The sequence below is a fragment of the Lobosporangium transversale genome (genome assembly GCF_002105155.1).
Source record: "Lobosporangium transversale strain NRRL 3116 chromosome Unknown BCR41scaffold_25, whole genome shotgun sequence".
Lineage (NCBI taxonomy): Eukaryota > Fungi > Mortierellomycota > Mortierellomycetes > Mortierellales > Mortierellaceae > Lobosporangium > Lobosporangium transversale.
The window spans coordinates 121597-143670 of NW_019029003.1; the positions used below are offsets into that span (position 1 = coordinate 121597).

General features: G+C 42.1%; 7 protein-coding genes and 1 non-coding gene across 8 annotated transcripts; 5 read left to right on the plus strand and 3 right to left on the minus strand.

The window, feature by feature from the left end:
- Positions 1–185: 185 nt before the first annotated feature.
- BCR41DRAFT_100524 (hypothetical protein) lies at positions 186–1267 on the minus strand. The gene is made up of 4 exons (XM_022019304.1): positions 1113–1267; positions 866–927; positions 554–723; positions 186–408 (listed from the first exon to the last, which is right to left on the minus strand). The coding sequence occupies exons 1-4, from the start codon at positions 1113–1115 to the stop codon at positions 221–223; spliced, it is 423 nt and encodes a 140-aa protein (XP_021880099.1). The 5' UTR covers positions 1116–1267; the 3' UTR covers positions 186–220.
- A 128-nt stretch (positions 1268–1395) lies between these two features.
- On the plus strand, positions 1396–2468 carry BCR41DRAFT_356151 (hypothetical protein). Its single transcript, XM_022024596.1, has 4 exons — positions 1396–1496; positions 1614–1660; positions 1828–1926; positions 2044–2468. The coding sequence occupies exons 1-4, from the start codon at positions 1486–1488 to the stop codon at positions 2373–2375; spliced, it is 489 nt and encodes a 162-aa protein (XP_021880100.1). The 5' UTR covers positions 1396–1485; the 3' UTR covers positions 2376–2468.
- A 175-nt stretch (positions 2469–2643) lies between these two features.
- Positions 2644–5017, minus strand: BCR41DRAFT_356154 (cell division control protein 42). The gene is made up of 5 exons (XM_022024597.1): positions 4888–5017; positions 4686–4702; positions 4155–4211; positions 3336–3408; positions 2644–3202 (listed from the first exon to the last, which is right to left on the minus strand). The coding sequence occupies exons 1-5, from the start codon at positions 4916–4918 to the stop codon at positions 2805–2807; spliced, it is 576 nt and encodes a 191-aa protein (XP_021880101.1). The 5' UTR covers positions 4919–5017; the 3' UTR covers positions 2644–2804.
- Positions 5018–5818: 801 nt separating this feature from the next.
- On the plus strand, positions 5819–7533 carry BCR41DRAFT_324204 (dehydrogenase E1 component-domain-containing protein; the record flags this gene model as incomplete). The annotated part of the gene is made up of 4 exons (XM_022021536.1): positions 5819–5966; positions 6118–6351; positions 6538–7005; positions 7126–7533. Coding segments are annotated over exons 1-4 (1182 nt in total), but the record flags the coding sequence as incomplete, so codon positions are not given.
- A 2149-nt stretch (positions 7534–9682) lies between these two features.
- On the plus strand, positions 9683–9754 carry BCR41DRAFT_t91. The gene has a single exon. It is a non-coding gene; the product is annotated as a tRNA-Glu (tRNA).
- A 2265-nt stretch (positions 9755–12019) lies between these two features.
- On the plus strand, positions 12020–12728 carry BCR41DRAFT_371761 (hypothetical protein; the record flags this gene model as incomplete). The annotated part of the gene is made up of 2 exons (XM_022026632.1): positions 12020–12068; positions 12331–12728. The coding sequence occupies 2 exons, from the start codon at positions 12020–12022 to the stop codon at positions 12726–12728; spliced, it is 447 nt and encodes a 148-aa protein (XP_021880103.1).
- Positions 12729–12929: 201 nt separating this feature from the next.
- BCR41DRAFT_356164 (hypothetical protein) lies at positions 12930–15638 on the minus strand (the record flags this gene model as incomplete). The annotated part of the gene is made up of 1 exon (XM_022024598.1): positions 12930–15638. A coding segment is annotated over exon 1 (2462 nt), but the record flags the coding sequence as incomplete, so codon positions are not given.
- Positions 15639–18203: 2565 nt separating this feature from the next.
- Positions 18204–21492, plus strand: BCR41DRAFT_356165 (hypothetical protein). Its single transcript, XM_022024599.1, has 3 exons — positions 18204–18290; positions 18399–18520; positions 19312–21492. Exons 1-3 carry the CDS (start codon positions 18251–18253, stop codon positions 21391–21393), a joined length of 2244 nt encoding a protein of 747 aa, XP_021880105.1. The 5' UTR covers positions 18204–18250; the 3' UTR covers positions 21394–21492.
- Positions 21493–22074: the final 582 nt, after the last annotated feature.

The following is a 22074-nucleotide window of genomic DNA, read 5'->3' on the forward strand; positions in this document are numbered from 1 at the left end:
GTACGTACGCAAACTCTTTTGATTCTCGCCTAGACCAAAAGTAAATGCGAAATTGTAAATCTCCTTAAAAGTTGCATCATCCTTAAGTTCCTGGCGCATTAATTCGATTGAATCCTTCATTTTCTCGAGTGTGTCGCACCTAATGAAGTGCGGTATATAAAAGAGAAAAGTATTAGAGATTTCATCTGAAGAACAACACCCACATTCTTAATAAGATCTTTTAAGGCGGATCCTGTGTCCTGTACCTGAGTTTCGTCCAACCCTCGATGAATCCAGACCTAGTAAACTCACACATATTCTCCGCCTTCAAATGCCAGGCCATAACTAGCATAACAACATCCGTTGGGTCCACATCCAAGGCCGCACAGAATTTTTCCATTCCTTCGATTAGAATATAGTTTGTATCATCTGGTGAAGAGAGCAAAGGAAAGGAGTCAGATTACTTCCATTACCTCACAAAAGCACAAGAGCACAGACATTTAATAAGAAAAGGAAATTAAAGACATCAAGCCATCTTCACCCTGTTTTCCTAATGATGTATTTTTTTTTTTACCTTTGAAATCGTCAAAAATCTTCTCGATTTGTTTAACATTAACAGGCGGTAGAGACTTGGTATTGCTCTGAGATGTAGTGTTCGAACCACTGCCGCCACCATAAAAAGTGTTTACTGCCACCTGAATGTCCCATCTGCAATCCTTGAGCAAAGTAATGGCTGCAGATTCTCTATTTTTGACAAAAAAAAAAAAAAAAAAAAAAAAAAAAAGCATCCAGTGTTAGTATGACTGAACATAAAAAACGGAAGACATGCTTCAGGATGGCCTCGCAGTGTTCATAGTATCCCTGCACTCCCAATATTTTGGATTACCTCATGTTGGTGATTCCCGTAAGGTTTTGAACCTTTGAGCGTTGATCTTGAGTTAGGTAATTCTACAGGAAACAAGGGCCATTAGTAATTGTAGATGAAACAAAAAGAAAAGAAGTTTAACGATGAACATTTAATAAAATGAAATAAAGAGCTTTTTTTTTTTTTCATTTGTAAATTGGGAAGAAATGTTGCCAGTCGGTTTCCCTCTGTCATCATCCCCGACCTTGCCTTTCTGCTGCATGCTTACCATTGTGTATCTGTGTTGGGCGGTTGCAAGGTAGAGAGAGCAAGGAAATTAAATAGTGTACTCAGATTGAAGTTTATTGTATATAAGACAAAAGTAGGGTGAGATCCAGAAGAGGAAAAAGAAAAAGAGAAGTAGGGAAAAGGAAAAGGTCGATGGTTCTGTCCTTCTTTTTTTTCCATGCTTCTCTCACTACTCATTTCACTCGGGAACCAAAGCGTGACTGCTCAACCTTGAAGACCACTTACTGTAAAAGGCCAGAAACAAAAAGTTTCTCTTTTCTTCACTCCATTCTTTCTTTCTCCTCCTCTCCTCTCCTCTCCTCTCCTTAGAAACAATAATAATAACGATAATTTATAATAATAAGCCTATTGCCATGTCTGATTCGTATGCGTTTTCATTTTACACATTTGTCCTGATCTCTAGTGAAAAACGATGCAAGTGCAGACAATTAAACACTAAATTGTTCTGGTAACTAACCATATTCAATGCTCCTTTCAACAGCCCTGCTGAGAAGTCCAGCCTTGCCGCCGGCAAGCGCAAGGCAGAGGGTACATATCAATCTTTCGTCTTTTCATCAAGATGCTCTTCAATCACCCATTGGACTACAATCCAGGGACTGATCAGTGCCATGATCTTTCCTGACCTTGGGCGAAAATCAAAACTACCAGTATTTCTTATCGATTTTTTTTCTCTTAATGATCATCTCTCCGCTTAGAGGCCATCGAGCCTGCCTCTGTAAAGCGTGCTGTCGCATCAAGCTCATCTACTAAACTCAATGATCTTGATGATAGTGCACAGGAAGATGACGATCTCGGTAAGAGACCTACTTTTATTCCTTTCAATCACCGTTCGGAAACATTCAGTTGCAAACTATTTGGATACACTTGAAATTTATATCGACCTTTTTTTTTTTTCTCGATGATTCATGCAGACGAGGATCTCGACTTCTTAGAAACATCTAATATCATTCACTCAGGTCGTCGTACCCGTGGCGTTAAAATTGACTTCTCAAAGGTTCCTCAGGATGATCTGGACGAGGATGATGATGATGATGATGATGACGATGCAGCCGTCGCGCCTGGAGTCGAGGAGAATGATGATGACGAGGAAGAAGAGGAAGTGGAGTATGAAGAGGAAGAAGAGGAAGAGAATGAGCAACAGCCAACAGAAGAGGCTCAGAAACCATCAAAAACCCCATCACCTTCTTCAGCTGCAGGCGAAGATGAAGAATCCAAATCAGACGAGACAAAAGCTACGGATTGAGAGAAGCTTCACTCTCATTCATGCTGCGATATCTACCTCATTTTGAAAAATAAACGGGTATCCCGGTGAACATGCCCTCTCCCATCATCTCGCGATTTTTTATACTTCCCTCACCCTCCTCCTCCTCCTTAACTCTGTTTCAGCTAATAATGTAAGCAAGATGAAACTGTTTATTGTTTTGGTCAGAGTATTGTAAAAACCTCTAAAAAAAAAATAGGTCTGAAAAAAAACCTCTCGAGAAAAAAAAAAAAAAAAAAAAAAAAAAAATAGAGTTTTCAAGGCTGTAAAACGTCTCGAACCAAATTTATCACGCGTTTTTTGTTTCCTCTTTGAATTCTAGCGATATCATATTCTGAAAGTAGTGAATATAGTGTCATTTGCAGATGCCAAGAGCATAACCCTTTTTTTCAGTTTTTTTCTACTTCCTCTTTAAAGCACCAAGCACTTGCTCTTCTTCTTGATCACCTGAGGCTCAAGCGCTGCTACGATAGCCTCATCGAACACATTCTTCAATCCCTTCTGTGTCAAAGCCGAGCACTCTACATATTTGACAGCATTCTGTTCGCGGCAGAGACGCTCGCCATTCTCAGCAGAGATAGGCCTCTGCTTCTGGCGAGACAGCTTTTCTACCACAGCGGCGTCATCGCGCAAATCAACCTGAGTCCCGACAATCAGGCAAGGAACTCCAGGGCAGTGGTGGTGGACCTCAGGCAGCCACTTTTCCCTAACGTTCTCAAACGATGCTGGCGAAGTGACCGAGAAACAGACAAGGAAAACATCTGTCTGAGGATAGGAAAGAGGACGAAGACGATCATAATCCTCCTGACCTATCGAACGAATTGCCGTTTGTAAATAGAACGAGCGTAAGAGACTCTTTTGCAAAAATCCACACTGTAAAAATATCTTTTGTCCAAAGGAGCACCCACTCCTGCTCATGTCATCTGACAAGGATCCACTTACCAGCTGTATCAAAGAGTCCGAGAGTGTAGGGCTCATCTCCAATCATGACTGTCACTGCATAGTTGTCAAAGACCTAAGCGAGATATCAGCATCCGAGGAAGTTTTAAAAGATGAGTTCGAGTCTTTCACCAAAAAAGCAAAACAGACTGAGAGCCAAGAGATAAGTTAAAGTAAAGATGTACGATGTGTGCGCTTGTGTCCAACATATCATATTAGGTCTTTTGTGTAGTTGTATTCAAAAAAAAAAAAAAAAAAAGACCTGAGAGCAGCTCTGAAATATGGACGAGAGCAAAAAATGACACGCATGACAACACTCATTCGTTGGATAATACAGGGAACACTATGGACTTGAAGCAATGGTTCGCTCATCTCATGATAAGCAAAAAAAAAAAAAAAAAAAAAAAAAAAAACCACTTTGGGAATAAGGAACACATTGGTCTAGAGGCCAAGCGTTCAAGTGATACAGAGATGGAGCGATATCCCTATTCAAATGAACCACCACTTGGATAAAAGTAAAATAGGTGGAAAGAAAAAGGGATGTGGAAATCTCATTTCTCTGCCAAGATGATACTGTAATGTACATCGTCGAAGAAAAACTATCATAGCCAGCTGATGATAACCAACGACTATGGCCATTCCAGGACCACGCTTGTTCCAAGGGTACAGGTAGGAAGATGGAATGAACGAACCATTTTGAGGTCGCTTTTTGACTGGAAAATGGCTGAACATGTTGTTATGGTCGGGGAAGGGGAGAAAATGTCGTGGAGGATAGCGAGTACACAGCATTGAACGATTTGTTGATGGACATCCTGTACTTACAGTGGGAACATATTCAGAAGGGAACTTATTGGTAGTGTACGAGATGAGCAAGCAAGTCTATTCAAAAATTGAAGCAAAGAATGAGAAAGATGTCTTGTTAAAATGAGCCATCCGACCTTGAGTGTGAATATGGCGGCTCTTTCCAGCACAGAAAGAAGGTATTGTCGACAAAAGACCCGCCAAGATCAGGACCGTCATAGAAACAGAACAGTCAGTGGTGTGGTTGGCCGCCTTGGGATGTGCACACTTTTTCTTTTTCTTGGTCGTGTCCGATGTGATGGTATATTGACATATTATCTTGGTTCAGTCAATTCCAGAATCGAGCAAGTGCGCCTCATTTCGCTAATTTCATTTCGTTTCTCAGCTGAAACCATGCTGCTTATATGATTATGCGAGTATGGTCTGCTGCAGTCGTTGAAAAGCTGGCTGGATGAAGGTGGGAGGAGTTGTCGTGCCGTCCACGTGCTTTGTGCTTGAGATGGGGTGGAAAACTAACAGAGACAGGGTTAAGACCAAAATGCGCGAATTTACCTTTCCGACAGCACCATCTATTAACAGACAGTATTCGTTTTAAAGAATAAAAAAAGCAGCAAGATTAATAAAAAAAAGAAAACCTCGCAAAGAAGGGTCAACAAGAGGTAATAAATGGAATGAAGCCCTTCAATCTTCAACAAAGAAGCCAAATGTTGCATGAAGGGATCGAGCACAAGCAAGATGGGTATAAGTTACTTGCCTCCAACGACAACACACTTTATGGTCTGCATGATGAATCGAAACGAGGTTAAAGTAGGAAGAAAGTAAAAAGAAAAGGAATAATATAAAAAATAAGAATTATTTGTAAAAAGATGACAGACAGACAGAGATGGAGTGAAGAAAAAAAAAATGGAGAAAGTAGGTATTACTGCTTTCTGTTGCACTCTTCCAGGAAGGCAAAAAAATTGCATGCGTTGCGCTGGCATTAGGCACCTCATCTACTGAATGATATGCCTTTTAATAAGGTAACCTTGCCCATAGCAATAACAATAATAACAAAATATTTGTATTAATGATGGTAGTATTGGTAGTAGTAAGGAACTGTACTTTACCAACTGTTCATAGTCCATAGTCCTTCTGGTTTTTATGGACGCGGAAGGAGGAAACAAAAAAAAAAAAAAGAAATATGCCCTTATCGACTTTGAAAATAAATGATGGTTCCTTCAAGGAATCTCAATAAGGCCTACATAAATCTAGCTCAACTTGAAATAAAAAACCATAAAAATCATAATAAAAACCGTTAGTTGGAAAAAAGAAAGAGATGAGAAAGGACGAACCGGGCTGGATCCAGAGTCGACATTTGTAGAGCCCGAAGTGGAAGGATCAAATCTTTTCTCAGGTCAGAGAGATTTTTAACGGTTCGTCATTCGCTTTTGGGAGGGCATTGCATTGTTCCGCTTCCTACTTCCTGAAAACAGCTCTTCCCTTCATGTACGAATGACGCTTTGGCCACGCACAAAAACCGTATTTTGTGCCTTTTTGCAGACAGGGGGACCAAACACCTTCTAACCGTTACATTACAAGAGACTAGGCTAATTTTTTTTACGGCATTTAGGATCCGGTTTCAAAAAGACGATTTTACACTGATTAAAATTCTTTCACACTTTCTTCTCGTTATTTCTTTTCTTTATCATTCCTCTTCCAATTCCCCAATCCTTTAGTCTGTTCTATCGCTCTTTTGTTCCTCCATTCTTCTCTCATACAAAAATGCTCTGCTCGTCTAGACACGCCCTCATCAGGGCCACCCCTGCCATAACCAAGTCAAACCTCGCTCCACTGGTATGCGCATCTGCACAGCAAACTTGATCGTCTCTAAAACACTACCTACCATTCCGTCACCACAATCACACATTGGCGATCACAAACGATCATTTTTCGAAACAAGAGTACTTATGCCGTCAGTATACATTCTAAAATATATCCTTGATAGGTAGCAACTCGGTCATTTGCTTCAGCTTCTAACGATAAGGTAGCAATTAAGCTTCCAAAGGATTCCTTCAAGACTTTCAAATGTGAAGCGCCGTCATTGGAGGTTGATATCAAAAAGAATGATCTTCTCGACATGTACAAAAGCATGGTGATCATGCGTCGAATGGAGACGACTGCAGATGGCCTCTACAAAGCAGGTCTTATCCGAGGGTTCTGCCATTTGTGTACCGGTCAGGTATGGCTTTTTTTCTTTTTCCCGCAGATTAAGAGGAGGTTTCGTGTTCCGGTCGCACTAGTAAAATTTATGATAGTTCGACATCATTATGATTTTCGAGATTATATCATCTTTGCAAGAATTTGATCTATTTGCTTTACCTGTTTCTCACCAACAATGCTCGATGCATGAAAAAATCTTTTTTAGGAGGCTGTAGGTGTAGGAATGGAGAGTGCATTGACAGATGAAGATAAGGTCATCACGGCCTATCGCGCCCATGGATTCACTTATATGCGGGGGGGCACCATCCACTCTATCCTGGCAGAGCTACTGGGTCGTGGAACTGGGATCTCCAAGGGCAAAGGCGGATCGATGCACATGTTCACGCCCAGGTTCTTTGGAGGCAACGGTATTGTAGGAGCACAAGTGCCTCTCGGTACCGGCATTGCATTCGCTCAAAAGTATCTCAATCGTAAAGCTGCTACCTTTACGTTCTATGGTGATGGGGCAGCCAATCAAGGCCAAGTCTTCGAATCGTTCAATATGGCCAAACTATGGGATCTCCCTTGTGTCTTTGTATGCGAAAACAACCAATATGGTATGGGCACCTCTGCTGATCGATCATCTGCGAGTACAGAATATTACAAGCGTGCTGAATACATTCCCGGAATCAAAGTATATATATATATATATATAAAAAAAAAAAAAAGACGCTTTACATACATTGCCTTGGCTGTGTCAAAAAAGAAAAAGAAAAAGAAAAATTGAGGCTAAAACTCTGCCGCCTTTCTTTAGGTCAATGGAATGGACATCATCGCTGTTCATCAGGCTATTGCACATGCACGAGAATGGACGCTCAGTGGAAAGGGACCATTGGTACTTGAGATGGAGACTTATCGCTATGCTGGTCACTCTATGTCAGACCCAGGGACATCGTACAGGAACCGTGACGAAATCCAAAAGATGCGAGCAGATCATGATGCAATTACGGGCTTAAAGGATCGACTATTGGAACACAAGCTTATCACAGAGGATGAAGTCAAGGCCTTGGATAAGGCTGCGCGTGCAGAGGTTGATAAGATCGCAGAGAAAGTCAAAGCTGATCCAGAACCAGACCTGAAGGAGTTTTGGGAAAATGTATACGTGAAGGGGACCGAGGTTCCTTTCTTACGTGGACGAGAACCGGACGTGATTCACCGTTACAAGTAGTGGTTTTACATGTGTAAAAAAAAAAAAAAAAAAAAAAGGGAATGCATACAATAAATGATCAATTTTTATTATTGACGGGAGCTTTCGTCCTCAGTATTCCAAGACTCGTGCTGTAATTTGTTCATAAACATGTTTCTCTCACTTTTTATTAGCATTGTGCTCTATAAATGGGTGACCCTGTTACTATTTTTTTTTTTTTTTTTTTTTTTTGATAACAAGGACCCTCAGGGTCATGGGATTTATTTTCTACACTCTATGAACAAAATGCTCCAGAAACTATAGTCAATAAACAGCTATTACTGCACAAACGACAAGAGCCGCTGTATCCATGATTTCATAAACCCTGACCGCCGTGGTTGGTACTCAAAGTCCACCTTTCCGACGTGGCCTGTTGCGCAACGCGACAAATTATCCGCTATCCATAGTCATCAAAAACTTCATTCCACCTAGCCGCTCCATCACGTCCAGTTTGGTTTTCCCAAGGTAACTGTCCCGGACTCGGTCATCCGCGATCTTGTAGATCTCTTTTACATTCAGCTTCTGTCTTTGTCTGAGGGAAGGGACAAGGAAATCATTGCTACTACGTCTGTGCTCCCCAACGCAGTTGCGTCCTCTAGCGCGTTTGCTCATAGCAGTGATTTCACGAGCCTTTTCCCATTCAACAGTGACTTTACACCGTTTGTTCCAGATTTCTGTACGACCGAATTCTTCTATGGCCTTGACGAAGCGCCCTGCCATATATGTAGCTATCCTTGTTGTTGTCTTGAAGCCAACTTTCCAACTCTGAGCAATGGACTTGGGCGTAAGTCCATGGTAAATGTCCTGCACAGACCAATCTGGTGTGTGCTCTATCTCTTCCTCCTCACCATCGCCGTTCCTATCACCATGGCGTCGTACTTCTCGCACACCATCGATATGCATCTCCAGAGTTCCCCAAATGTAGTCCTCCTCTGCCGCAGTAAAAGTTGGCTCTTTTGTCCTTGGTGGGTCTACACCTCTCTCTCTGGCCCTTTGTGCTTGCCCCTGCACTGCTTTCAACTCTTTCCTCCATGTCCTCTTCCCTATCACATTCATATTTTGGATTATCTCCTTCCACTTCTCGGCCTGAGTCTCCATCGTCCTTGGACATCTCCAGATATGCGATGTGTCTTCATCCTCTGTCCCACACACTCTGCAGTTGCCGTCTTCATAAAGGTCTGGCCTCCAGTGTCTCATATATGACTGTGTAGGCAACATTCCATGGAGTTTCTTGATCCTGTGCGCTCGCTTTTGGCAGCCCGCTGGGCTGGTGAAGAGTCCTTTCGGTAGGTTGCTATCATGAACAATGTTCATAGTAGCTCGCCAATCAATTTTTGTCCAATCCTTAACATGCTCCTGTGTCCTGTTCTGAGCGATCCACGTGTGATGTGTACGAGTTGTTGACTGTAACTTAAGGATCTGCCTTAAGTCATCTTCCGCCGGTACACCGTTGAACTTTGCATGGCAGTACATGTCATTATGCTCCGTTATGTTGATATCCCATAGCTCGCCATAATGTCCATATTTTGCTGCTTCGTCCGCTTCTTCGTTCCCTCTGTTGCCGGCATGTCCTTTGACCCACTCGACCGTGACTTCCGATCCTTGTTGAATAAATGTGTTGTGTATAGCTGCCCACCATACTGCATACGGTGACCTAATACGTTGTCGCAACGTGCTATCCACTCTGCCTCGGACCAATGCTCGGAATTGAGTCACAACTGCGCTGTTATCAAGTCGGATTGTCATAGATCTGTTTCGTGGGCTGATAAGTATTCCTGCCAACAAACCAGCTAGCTCTGCCTTTGTCGAGGATGCGTTGCCTGCTACTCTACCAGATAGCGCAGTGTAAAAATCACCCTCTTGTGTCTGGACTACCACACCAAATGCCATACTTACTCTTTCAGTGCCAATATCTTTGAGAGATCCATCCGTATAAATGACATTACCTGGCTGGGTATTGTACCGTTCCCTTTGGCGTTGGATTTGCGCCTGAGCGGACCCCAGAGTCGATTAAATATATCTTTTATATCATTTTTTCGAGTAAAATTCTGCCTATTTTCTTCATTGAAAATACCTTGGAGTGTACTACATAATGTAGCAAAGATCTAGCATCAACATCATCATCTCCTAATTGGTCCAGTGGTCAGGATTCCTCGCTTTCACCGAGGCGGCCCGGGTTCGAACCCCGGATTGGGAACTTTTGGTTTAAAATCATGTCCTCAGAAGAGGAGTTTCTCCTTAGTGTTTTGTAACTTTGACAGAGCATGAAACTTTTTTTTTTTTTGGATTAATCTATTTGGCAGCCCATACCAAATATAGTAATTTTTGCCTCTATTTGGCAGCCTACTTCTGGGGGCTGCCACTTAACTTCGCACTCTTGGGTGGCAGCTGGGCTGCCAAATACAGTACTTTTTTTTTTTTTTTTTTTTTTTGATAACGGTCATAGCATCAGTGGTAAAACAGGCAGCGTTCTGTGGATACATTGCCTTGCACAGCTAATGCCGTCGGAGGTACTAAGGGCAGCGGCGATGACATCTTCACAAAACAGCCTTCAATGTACACGGTTAGGGAATGATTTATTGAAGACGTCTAGGTAGCAGGTGAGACGCGTTTGCTCCGAGCGAAAACCTCTCATAGGCATTGATCTCCAAATGGCACCTCCAAAACTGTATGAGCGACCTACTTGAAGACAATGTCACTACACATAACTATGACGTAGAAGACGGGAGCTTTATTAATTTGAAGTATGAGCGTTATAAACATGTACGGAAAAAAAAAAAAAAAAAAAAAAAAAAAAAAATTAGTTAGAGGCCAAATAACGCTGGGTAGGCTGCCAAGTAAATAATGAATGTTATTTGGCAACTGGGCTGCCAAAGAGAGTCTTGAAAGTTGACTATATTTGGCAATGGGCTGCCAAATAGATTAATCCTTTTTTTTTTTTTTTTTTTTTTTTTTTTTTCAGCTCACTTTGCAGTATGTCTTTACTTTTAGTACATTTAAGCAGTGATTAAGAATAAAAAGAAAAAGGAAAAAAAAAAGTTTTACCATGGAACGGAGAGGTAAGCTACAAGTAAGGTATAATGAAGGGTGAGGAGGAAGGAAGGGTAACAAAAAAAACGACAACTGCTCCTTCAAATCAATTAAGATCCATTCAGGTATTTCAGTACCAGTGCTTTGGTTTATTGACAAATAAAAAGGAGAAGGAGGGGTATGCTGACAAGATATCACGATGTTGATTCATGTTTGGATATAATGCGATCATTAACAAAGGACCCAAAAGGTCGTCTCCGTAGACTGCATGAAAGAGCACCCAATCTTTCGGGATAATCAATGCATGCATGATGATTCCCGACTATGGTGGACAGGAATTGCTAAAAAACGACATTGAAAAAATCGAGGGAAAAAAAAAGAAACAAATTAGGTTGCAAACAAAAACATCGCGGAATTATATTACCCAATTTGTCTATTTCCTTCAGGAACGCGTGAAAATCAACATATCAACGGTGTAGAAAGGAAAAAAAAAAAAAAAAAAAAAAAAAAAAAAAAGGCTGGGAGACGAAAACAAAAAGAAACAAAGAGTTATCCCAACACCTCTCTGTTGAGTCGACAATTTTTTGTTACTACTTGCTAGACTTTATCCGTGTTGGACAGAAAGCAGTTGATTATAACTTTAACTCTTTATCAAAAGAAAAAAAAAAAAAAAAAAAAAAAAAAAAAAAAAGGCACAGATCATGCATGACTTGCATCTCCGCTCCATTTGTGTGCACCATGGAACAAAATGATGATTGTATATATATATTTATCAAGTGTAACAAGTGTAACACGAAAAGATATATAGAGAGAGAGAGAGAGAGAGATAAAAAGAGCAGTTAATGGTAAAAAAAAAAAGTTGAAGACTTTCTTTCCCATTTCTCCCATCGTTACTTTCTCCCTATGCTACTCCACCTTGCCTCTGCCACCTCCCTCAACTCTTCCCGTTGGTCTTGGCCTTGGTCTTGGTCTTGGCCTTGTGTTTTTTTTTTTGTATTTTTTATTTTGTTATTTTGTTTTTTTTTCTGTTTCTGCGCTGGTAGGCGATAAGGAGCCACTGGGAAGGGGGAAGAATGAGCTGAGAAAAAACCATCAAATCATTAAATATGCATAGCGCGTCTGGAATTAATTTTCATAGCCTCGGACTTTGCAAGGATTTAACAATTAGTACAAAACCTAATTCGTCTTTTTTTCCATTTTTTTTTTTTTTTTTTTTTTTTTTTTTTAGCTTAAACAGGGTGCATTTACAAATTCACTCGCCGTCTTCATTCCTCATTCATTCTCTCCACTTTCTCCAGGGGGCTTACTCTACATCATCATCAATCCTTTTACCACTTCAACTTCGTACTTATAATCAACCTTAAAACTCACAATTCACCAAAGAAAGAAAGAAAGCAAGAAAGAAAGAAAGAAAGAAAGAAAGAAAAAAAAAATGTGTCAAAGAACGATTTGTCAGGACTGTGGCAAGTTTACTTGGACAGGTATATTCCCTTAATAAAAGCGAAATAGAGAGCAGAGGGAATGCCTTTCAAAAAAAAAAAAAAAAAAAAAAAAAAAAAATTGCATCCAAGAACCAGGAATCACAACGTTCTTTTTACCCTTTGCCATTTGCCCTTTTTTCATTTGTTACGGGTGAACACAGGATCTGCTCTTAATATATATTTTTATATCTCTTTTTTCTTGCTTCTTACCATACACAACAATGAATAAATAATAATAATAAAAATCTCTATCTTTTCAAAGGTTGCGGTCTCCATATCACAGAAGTACTAGCAGGCCTGTCCCTTGAACAGATCTGTTCCTGTGATGATGATCGTGATAGTGAGCATCCTTGGACCACTCTGGCAGATCAAACAACAACGGCTGTTACATCTTCGACTTCTTCTTCTTCCCAAGAAGCACGGACTGATCCTGTTGGTCATTGTCCTAATCCCTCTCCAATCGAATACCGGCTGTCCAAGATTTCAGCAGCAACTGCAGAGGTTGCTCCCAGTAGAATGGCTCAACAAGCTGCTGCATTAGAGGAGCTACGCCGAATTAAACAAGAGAAAGAACGAGAACTCAAAGAGGCCAATGAAGGAGCACTTCAGAAACTTATACATGGCCTTTCTGATGTTAAAGAAGATGTCATTACTGACTGAAGTAGGTCAGCTTAAAAACTCCATCATGCAGTTCCATAAGTTTATATATATGCTTTTTTCCTTTTTTTTTCTTTTCTCCCTGTTGGATCAACCTCGATTTCCTTTATAAATCTTTACTTCATTAATAATAGTAATAAATATAATCACCTAATGTACTTTACAAAAAAAAAAAAAAAAAAAAAAAAGTATATACATGGTATAGAATGTGGATATAAAAATATGAAGCACAGATGATAAAAACAAGCGGCGACGGTGGTTCATGACTCGGGAGAGGAGCTCTCTCTTAGTTACGAAGCAGTTTATTGACCGCCCGCTTAAACTTGAACATGCCACTCTTCTTCTTCGGCAATGATCCGCCTGGACCAACAATCCCGTGACCCCAGGATCGAGTGCCATTCTCCTCACCCTCTTCCTCCTCTTCCTCCTCCTCCTCCTCCTCATCATCATCATCAGGGCCAAGACGGATATCAGACTCGTATGGTGCCTCGTATTCTTCATCATAATCCTCGTAATCATATTCATCATCATAATAAAATTTAGAATTTTGTTTCTCTTCATCATAATTTGGATTACCGATCCAGGGTGCCATTGTGACGACGACCTCACTAGGCGTCGGGGTATAGGGTGCATCGAAATACGCGGCATTGTACTCTGGATCGAAATTATGCATCTGGCCGCCTTTGCCTGCCGCTTTCTTCTTGGCCTGTAGGAGCTTCTTCCTGGCCTTCTTGTCTAATTGTGGTGGTGGTGGTGGTGTCTCGGCCCGTTCAATCGTCACGATTGTAATCATGTCTCCAAAGATCACCTTACGGGCTCCATGCACTTCTTTGGATCTAGCACGCGCGATTGGTGTCTTAACTAAGGCTGATTTCGGGCTACGAGAGGGGCCTAAATACTCATGCCTCGTGCTTGACGACGTAGTTGCGATTGAACCTTGGCTGTACGATCGGAGGCGCTCATTTAGGAAGGGTGCTGGAGATGGATGTGACTTGAATCCAGAATCTGTCAAATCGAGTTGCGACGTGGATCCATGCATACGATAAAAGCCATCCCTTATTGACGATAATGAATGGTGTTGGGGATGTGCTTGGTTTGGTCGATGCTGAAGTTGATGCCTATGCTGCGCATGGCCTTGGTGAATATGGTGTGGCTGATTATGCGAGACGCGAGATTCCTGTCGTTGTCCATGACCATGTCCTATTTCATCTTTGTTGTCATATCCCTTGGTTGTCAAGTTATTTGGCGCGGAACCTTGATGTGGCCAATGGCTAGATGTCCGTCCCATCCCATGCTGGGATGTACCACTGGAGTGGCTGTGGCTAGAGTCGTTCTTTGTTTGCGAGGACAGGGAGGAGGACGAGTAAGACTGAGGTGCGTTATAAGTTAGCCCAGATACATTATTTGCTACTGATGACGCAACACGATGTCGGTTCATGGAGGCTTCTACAACCTCCAAGAAACTGTTAGAGTGTCCTACGGAGTGTGAGTCTAAGGAGAGCACAGGGGGCTGTGAATTAGTAGCGCTGCTGCCATTCATATTGTGACTGGAGTGTGCTCGTCGAGAGCTGTCCTTTGGAGGAGGCTCCGGCTTGGTTTCTCTTAAATCGAGCAATGAATCACTGCTATGGTGCTGTCCTTCCCTCCTTACGGACAGTGGATGGAAAGGAGACAGACCTGAAGATGACGATGATGTGGTCCTTGGTGGAACGGTTGACACTGAAGCCTGCTTAAGTGCCGATGAACAAGGCGCTGCCATATCATCTTTTGGAGGAGGAGGAGGAGCCTTCCTAGTATAGGCTCGTGAAGAGGGTGAAGAAGACGAGTCGGTCATGGTGAGAGAGTCGCGACTATCACTCGCAATGGCAGATCGTTGATATGTGCTGAGTTTCGTAGAGACGGCGCTTGTGGGAGAAGTCAAGGAGAGTCCTGAGAAGCTGTTGTTCCGGTTGCGCTCATATTGGTTGTAGGCAGGTGTCTCTGGATGTAATTGATTGTTTTTCAAAGTAGTCGTAATAGTGTCTTTTTCCCGCTGTTTATTTGGGCGCAGGTCCGGTGGTGTAGGTGGCTGTATGGATTCAAAGATCCTTGATCCAGGTGCTGAGGACAAGGATGATGCGGGTGAGGCAGATAGTGATGAGACAGGATCTTCATCCGAGTAACAATACTTGTCCAGAATATCACCAAAATAGCTGTCTCCTTCGTCCTCGTAAGTGTCATGGAAGTTACTGCTCTTCAAAAAGTCGAGGCTCTTTTTGATTTCGTTGCCCTGTTTGTGTGTTTGGTCTTTTTGGTCTTTATTGTTTTGAAATGATTTCTGGGATAGGCTCCTGTGAAGTGCTTGACTATGTCGAATGCTGTCCTGCAAAGAAGACTCATTCATGACCTCGATCTCGGTCGCAGGAATGATTCGAAAGTCTCTGTTCGATCTCCTGTTGACAGGTCTGGGTGGTTCCTGCAAATCAACACCTGAGTCAAGCTGACGTGCATCGACAAAGCTGCTCGCAAGAGAGACAGTAGATGGAGAGGATGGCAAAGAAGACGAGGCGATGACAGAAGTCATTGAGTGGTTATCGAGCAAAGAGAGTTGAGAGACTGACGAACCAAGTGAATTCACCCCTACTGAGTCTGGAATGGGTCGCTTTGCGCGCTGGGGTCGAAAGGGCGCGTGCGCATGGGCGTCACGGGATGCAGAGTGGTCGTTAACTAGGTGATGTCGGGTGAGGTTGTCATGGCGGTTGCGTCCCGACATTGAATCTCTGAGAAGTAAGGGAGAACGAGAGGAAGAGATGATAAAAGGGAGCAAGGGAGAAAGAGAGAGAGAAAGGGAGGTAAGAGGGTAAGGAAGAGGAAGGAAGAAGGATGGATTTAAAGAGGAAGGAATAAGAATAAGAATGATGAAATGGAAATGAGAGACGAGCAGAATAAAGCGACAAAGCGCTCTCTCATCCTTTATTGTTTTTTTTTTTTTTTTTTTTTTTTGAAGGCTCTCGCCAATCAAGTACACAGATTGAGTACATACTTCAACATCACACACATCAGGGCAGGCGTTTGGCAATATACACTTCAGTAGTGTTAGTGTTAATTACTCGGATTGTGTTTGTGGCACCCATTTTTATTTTCAACATGGAATGGTGGTGTGTGAGCAATTTGCGCCTCTAAAACATAAACACACAACTCGCACAAATGGATAGGAAGGTGAAGGAAGTGACTAGGAGGATCAACCAGTCTTTAGTGTAGTGGTATGTGTATTTTTATGTCAGTTGAGCAGGAATAGTTTCTTTTCTTCTTTTTTTTTTTTAAGAGCAAAGATAAAATGCGTCATTTCAAAAAAAATAAAAAAAAAAAAGAGATGCAGGAACACAAGGAGCTAGAAACAAGGTGAGATTTTTTGGGTTATCAAATCTGACTACCATCTATCCCCGCAAAACGTTGTCAAGGGGTTAGTGAACAAGAGAAGTATGTTAAATGAGAGCAGACAATAAAAGTCGTGTAACATCGTAACATCTTCTGCTAGGTCGACATTCTACTGTATTTATCATTTTTGCAAGAAACATTTTTGCTGATTATAATAAATTTGTATGTCCACATGAGTACATCACTCATAATGTTAATTTATGCGCATACTTTTTTTTTTTTTTTTTTTTTTATAATTCCTAAGCAATGCAATGCCAAAGTGCTGTGCCTCTCTCAATTATGCCTTTTCTAAGCATATACACCTTATTTTCTATTTTGTCATAAACGCTGCGCCAGATTCAGCATGCATTGTTCCTTACATTTTTCAAAGGCACTGCCACAGGGGAACGGCGCTTTATCAAATACACTTGTGATCATTGGGTGCCACCATTTTTGGGTTCAAAGTTTTGTATAAAAACCGGAACATTGGGAGCTTTTCTTTAATCCACTTTTTTCACCTCTTCCCTCTTCCATCCCTAACCCATGATATTAGCACTCACAGTCCAGAACACACCTCTTTTTTATTTGCAGCTGACTTGCGCCCTCGTACTTCAGATTTATGTCAACACCCATATTCCAATCTGTGGCACTCAGAACTAAAGAAAAATAGTTGTTTCAATTACTCATTCCTCCCTGCCACATCTGATAAGGACCCTTCGGATTTACCGCTACTTTAGCATCCCCGCCGATCTTGCCTTCCCCACCTCGTTCACTCATACTCTACATCGGACACATCATTGACAAGGCTCCAAAACAGCAGGTTATATTGCTCCACCGCCTGGCACCTTCAAAACTTAAAGATCCTTCGCCTCTTTTATAAAAAAAGAAAACACTGTAGGTATACATATGATCAAGAAGCCAATCATCAGTTGATAATTTAATAATATTTTTTTTTAAGTGTAATTTACATAACTCTTTTATTTTTTAGTCTACCCAGTCGTTCATTCATTCTGTGGCCACACTCGCCCCTTTCTCCTCTATCCTCCGCTCCTTGCTAATTGTATGGCCCTCAGTTTCGTATTCTCCAGCTTGAACTCCTGAAAAAAAAATATGTGCTTTGCACTTTCATCTTCATAGCACCCCCTTATTAGCTTTTTTTTTTTTGTGATTTGTGCGTGAATAAGTTATCGTGACCCCGTGATTCACCCAGTTGATGATATTTTATCTTCACACTTTTAACACTGCGCTTTCTATTTCTCCTTCCACATCCATTCTCATCCTCTTCTCTCTTCTCTCTTCTCCCTTCTCTCTTCCTCTCTCTCACTTACTCTGTCTTCCCACCATTGCCATACCATTCGCTCAGGTGACACTCAACATTACCCTCTGTGCTTGTTCTCAACGACCTTCTGCCGTGCTCTCCGGTACAACACTCATTCTTTTGCCACTGTTGTCTCTTTCGCCACTGTTTTTGCAACCTCGTTTCTTTTTCTTTTTGTTCTCTTCCACACCTATCCTTCCCCTACGCCTTCGTCCATCATTTGCAAATTATCTCGCACCTGTCCTTTGCTACCTATACTCTCACAAAACCATCTCCAACTTTTGCACCCCGTTCAGGTACCCTAACCTTTCTTCCTCTGCTACAAATATTCTCTCCCAGACTGTTTACACTGCTTCATCTGGTACATCCTCTGCCTCTTATTATATTCTCTTTCAACTGGGTTGTTCCCTTTTGACGATGTTAGAGATGTCACTCTGACCGATACTCTGCCAATTCTCCTGTCTTTTTTCTTTCTTCGTCCCCCTTATCGCAAAAAAAAAAAAAAAAAAATCTGTCCTCCCACGCTTCATCTATTTGAATGTGTTCGTGGTTGCCCTATGCACTTCTTCATCCTCAACTCTAAAACTTCCTTTTTTATTCTTGTCGTCCATCCAGTTGTACCCGGTATCTGTGGATCTGCTTCCTTCTCTTCATTCCCATCGCCATACGCTACAAACCGTGCGATTGCGCTCCGCAACCGCGCCGCAGGCAGAAAGAAAAAGAAGAAAACAAAAAAAAAAAAAAAAAAAAAAAAAAAGAAAAAGAAAAAGAAAAAAAGCAAAAAGTCTTGTCCTGTACCTTTATTTGCCGCATGTCCACCTCATCCTCGGCTGACAGGACGGCTTATCTTGGTAAGGTCCTATGAATAAAGATAAAAGTAGTGTTCTCTTTCTCCTTTATAAGACGGATATACGTTAACATCATACTCTACTACTTCCTGTTACCTTTTCTGTTACCAGTCTCAGCCATCCAGGCGATTCTATCATCAGAGCCAGCAGGCCTGACATCACGCGATATCGCTCATCGCCTGGTGATCATGCAGGCACCATACTCATCGTCATCTTCAGGATCGTTCATAAAGGTAAGCAAAATTCACTCTCTGAGGACACAGGGCACAGGACATTTTTCAGTGCATTTTTTTTATATTAGTCTATTAGTCTACCGTCAAACGTGGCACACATATCGTCATTGGTGTCCTGGGTTGATAGCATGCCAAAATCACTCTCCCCTGCGGAGCAAACAAGCACACATTCACATACACTGTCAGCATGCATTCTTTACTTGTCTGTTACTGCCCTTTCCCACATTCATTGGTAACAAATACCAGCGGATTGGACAGGACAAATTTCATCTTTATTTACGTCCATACACTCATAACTGTACGTAGAGCCAACATCATTAATCGCCAAAAAAAGAACAGGACGACTAAAAGCATAGTGCATGGGGCCCTTGAAGAGAGTGCAGGACAGGACGAAAGGGGAAGGGTTGCAGTTATAAATGAATCACAGTGTGATTTTTTTTTTTTTTTTTTTTTTTTTTTGGACCATCAGATGACCACTTGGCCAATTTTTTATTATCTGTATCCGTTTATTATTGGGGGATGCATGTCCCAAACTCTCACTTCTAGTAAACCTTCTGATGCAGAGTATAGTTTACAACTTTACAGATATGGGCGCAACCGTTGGCCTGATAGAAAGCATATGCTGCCAGACTTGACAAACAACGTACGTTGTTTTGAGACTGGTATCATGGGCAAACCTTTATCCTACCCTACACTTTTTAATATTACCTTTATTACCTTCCTTTCAACCCTCTTTATCAACACTAATGATGAAAGTTTCTTGTCCTCTTTCTTTAATTTATGATGAATAGAGAGTACAAAGGATCTTATCCATGTACAATGCAAATGCGAAATCAAATAGAGGAAACTGTTTCCGGTATATCCATGACATAGGAGTCTGGACATTAAACAAATCACATTCACAGGATGCAGCGGATTTTCTTTCAGGGATTTTACCCACACCACAGACCAAAAAGATACCCTCGTTTCAGCTTTCCAGGAATACAAGTATGACCACTACCACTGTGACACCCACGCCTAGTCAATCATCTGTCAGCGTAATATCGTCTGCTGTAGGTAGTTCCCTAACTACAGGCATCATGGAGCAGGTTAGCACTTGGAGGACCGGCGGAGACACAGATGACGATGATGAAGCCAGTTTAGAGATATATTCCAACCCCTCCATGAACCGATCGTCCTTTCCATCACAAATATCCAGCGGAGGGTCACTCTTGAACGGAATGGAGATCATGCCCACACTTCACCAACTTCAGTTCCCACAGCATCCTCTGGACCAGCATGATGACAGTTTGTTTCAACACAATGCTTCACTCAGCGATATCATGCCGCCACCTTCATCCACGGCTTCATACCGCCGTCATTCAGTATCGTCTCATCAACAGCGGCCTTTCAGCAGGGTTAAGAGACCTAGCCAGGACGATAATGTCGGCGATCAATTTGTTCCGAGCACGACACGTGCATCCTATCATGCCATGACGGCTGATATTCTTGCAAGGGGGGTAAATCGGCAAACCGAAGGTAGATTTCAAGGCGGGATGGTAAGTGCCATTGACATCCCTGGCGAACATGGTTCTGCGCACACCCCCACCCCAAAATCAGGGTTTCCATCGCCTCAATCAACTGCTCCATCACCTCGATCTACGCCTGTTCAGAACTTCATCCAGCCATCCCAATCTGGGTCTATCAGAGGTGATGCAGAGACTCACCATCGTCAGCCCTCAAGTCACTCTGGACAGCTGCGCCTCTCACCAAACCAGCTAGAGAAGCTGGAGAACTCGCGGCAACGGCCTCAGAGTCGAAAAAGCATGGATGAAGCCGGTATTGAGGACGAAGATGAGCCTATGCAGCGGGAGCAACCAAAGCAGCCCCATGCACCATCGCCAGGATTCATGAAAGAGGATTTACGCTTACGGGATCTAGGTGCCAGCCTTCAAAAGTCGCTTTCCTTTAATGGAGATGATGAATATGAAGAACTCCAACAGGACGAAGAACCCTTATCAAACCAAGCAAGGGTTCTTTCTGTCCGTCATCACCCTTATTTACCGCGGTCCAGAGGAGACAGCGCTCCCCAACGAATTGGACACGATCGTCAGGCACAAAGACCTCAGTTTGAGAGCCTTTTCCGTGACAGGAAAGGGAAGGCGCGTGCGCTTGAAGAAGATCGAGAAATTATTGGCAAGACCCCTGTATTGCTAAATGCCATCAATACGAGTCAGACCAATATATTGTCTGAGCTTCAGACAGCACAACGTGGGTACCAAGATGAGCTAGCTCATTTTCGTGAAGAGCTCTATGCGTCTCTTCAGATGGCGTTTACAAGGTTGGCTGATCAGGTAGAAGGTGTTGGGCGTGCAGTAGTGTCTGTCGAGAATGCTCAGCGTGAGACTGCCAAGCAGCTTGGCCTTAGCATTGGAAGCGCTATGGGCGATGGCTTCTCGAAAATGACGGATACACTTCAGCAACAGGTACAGCAACAGATACAGCAGCAGATCCAACAAGCCCTGCTCCCGTACCAAATGAGTGTCTCTCGTCCAGCGTCCATCCGACAAGGATCTCCCTTCTCAACAAGTCCGAGCCAAACTTTAGGTGGTCCGGCTGCTATCACTGGCCCGGCCTCGTCCACCTATACATCTTTTGGAGGATACGGATCTGGTGCGAGCACTTCTCGGCAAAATTTTGGATCTGGCCATGGGAGTCGGGAAGGAGCCATTTGGCGACGCAGTAGTGAGCAAGACCTGCAAGGTGTTCGTAATGATTATGATGAGGATGAGGATGATCTTGGTCGAGGCAAGCGAAGAGCAGTAGAGCGTCCTCGATCAACATCAGGATCTCGCAGGACGATTGACCGACCCCGAAGGGACTTTGAGAACTAGGTCTTGACCGCTTATTCATCCGAATATTTTTTATGAGGAGCATGTGCAAAAGAGAGTGAGAAAGAGAGAGAAGAAGAGAAAGAGTGGCACAGCGCGTTGCTTTTATTTTATTTTTTTTTTGTTTTGTTTTTATTTTTTATCTTTCTTTTCTTTTTCTTTTTTTTTTTCCCTTTCTGACTTTCTGAACGACTTGTACCATTTCGTATCTGTATTGGCTTTGTTTTCTTTTCATTATTGTATCTCCTTAGAGAAAGAGTATTGTTTACAGTCAGATCTTTCTTTGTTTTTGTACAATTTACTTTTTCTTTCTTCTGTTTTGTTTATTACTATTTCATTTTGACAATCCACTTTTTGCCTTTGCCTTTGCCTTTTTTGTTCTATTTCATTTTGTTTTTGTGCATGTGTTGTACAAGTATTTTGTAAATATTAGCCATTGCCCTGTTCCGTCATCTTTTTTTTTTTTTTTACAATCTTCATCTCTCTCTCGTTAATCCTCTCTGGTTGTGGTGTCCATACCATAAAAATAGTGAAAATAAAAAAGAATAACAATAATATCAATATCACTCATATCATTCATATCATCCATATCATCCATATCATTGTCATCAGACTAGCTTGCTACAGCCCATGCTTGACGTTGCAGAGGATCAACTCCGATAAATTCACAGATCTTAGTGCGCA

What these genes read in the sequence shown, in the direction of transcription:
- BCR41DRAFT_100524 (XM_022019304.1), bottom strand. An exon ending in ACGGGAATCACCAACATGAG is followed by an intron (nt 724 to 865) that starts GTAATCCAAAAT and finishes TGTCAAAAATAG; the next exon opens with AGAATCTGCAGCCATTACTT. An exon ending in GATTTTTGACGATTTCAAAG is followed by an intron (nt 409 to 553) that starts GTAAAAAAAAAA and finishes TCTCTTCACCAG; the next exon opens with ATGATACAAACTATATTCTA.
- BCR41DRAFT_356151 (XM_022024596.1), top strand. An exon ending in CGGCAAGCGCAAGGCAGAGG is followed by an intron (nt 1,661 to 1,827) that starts GTACATATCAAT and finishes CTCTCCGCTTAG; the next exon opens with AGGCCATCGAGCCTGCCTCT. An exon ending in ACAGGAAGATGACGATCTCG is followed by an intron (nt 1,927 to 2,043) that starts GTAAGAGACCTA and finishes TGATTCATGCAG; the next exon opens with ACGAGGATCTCGACTTCTTA.
- BCR41DRAFT_356154 (XM_022024597.1), bottom strand. Translation starts at nt 4,918, where the DNA reads ATGCAGACCATAAAGTGTGTTGTCGTTGGAG. An exon ending in CTTCTGAATATGTTCCCACT is followed by an intron (nt 3,409 to 4,154) that starts GTAAGTACAGGA and finishes TATCTCGCTTAG; the next exon opens with GTCTTTGACAACTATGCAGT. An exon ending in CGGACTCTTTGATACAGCTG is followed by an intron (nt 3,203 to 3,335) that starts GTAAGTGGATCC and finishes TTCGTTCGATAG; the next exon opens with GTCAGGAGGATTATGATCGT.
- BCR41DRAFT_356165 (XM_022024599.1), top strand. Translation starts at nt 18,251, where the DNA reads ATGTCCACCTCATCCTCGGCTGACAGGACGGCTTATCTTG. An exon ending in TGACAGGACGGCTTATCTTG is followed by an intron (nt 18,291 to 18,398) that starts GTAAGGTCCTAT and finishes TTCTGTTACCAG; the next exon opens with TCTCAGCCATCCAGGCGATT. An exon ending in CTTCAGGATCGTTCATAAAG is followed by an intron (nt 18,521 to 19,311) that starts GTAAGCAAAATT and finishes TATGATGAATAG; the next exon opens with AGAGTACAAAGGATCTTATC.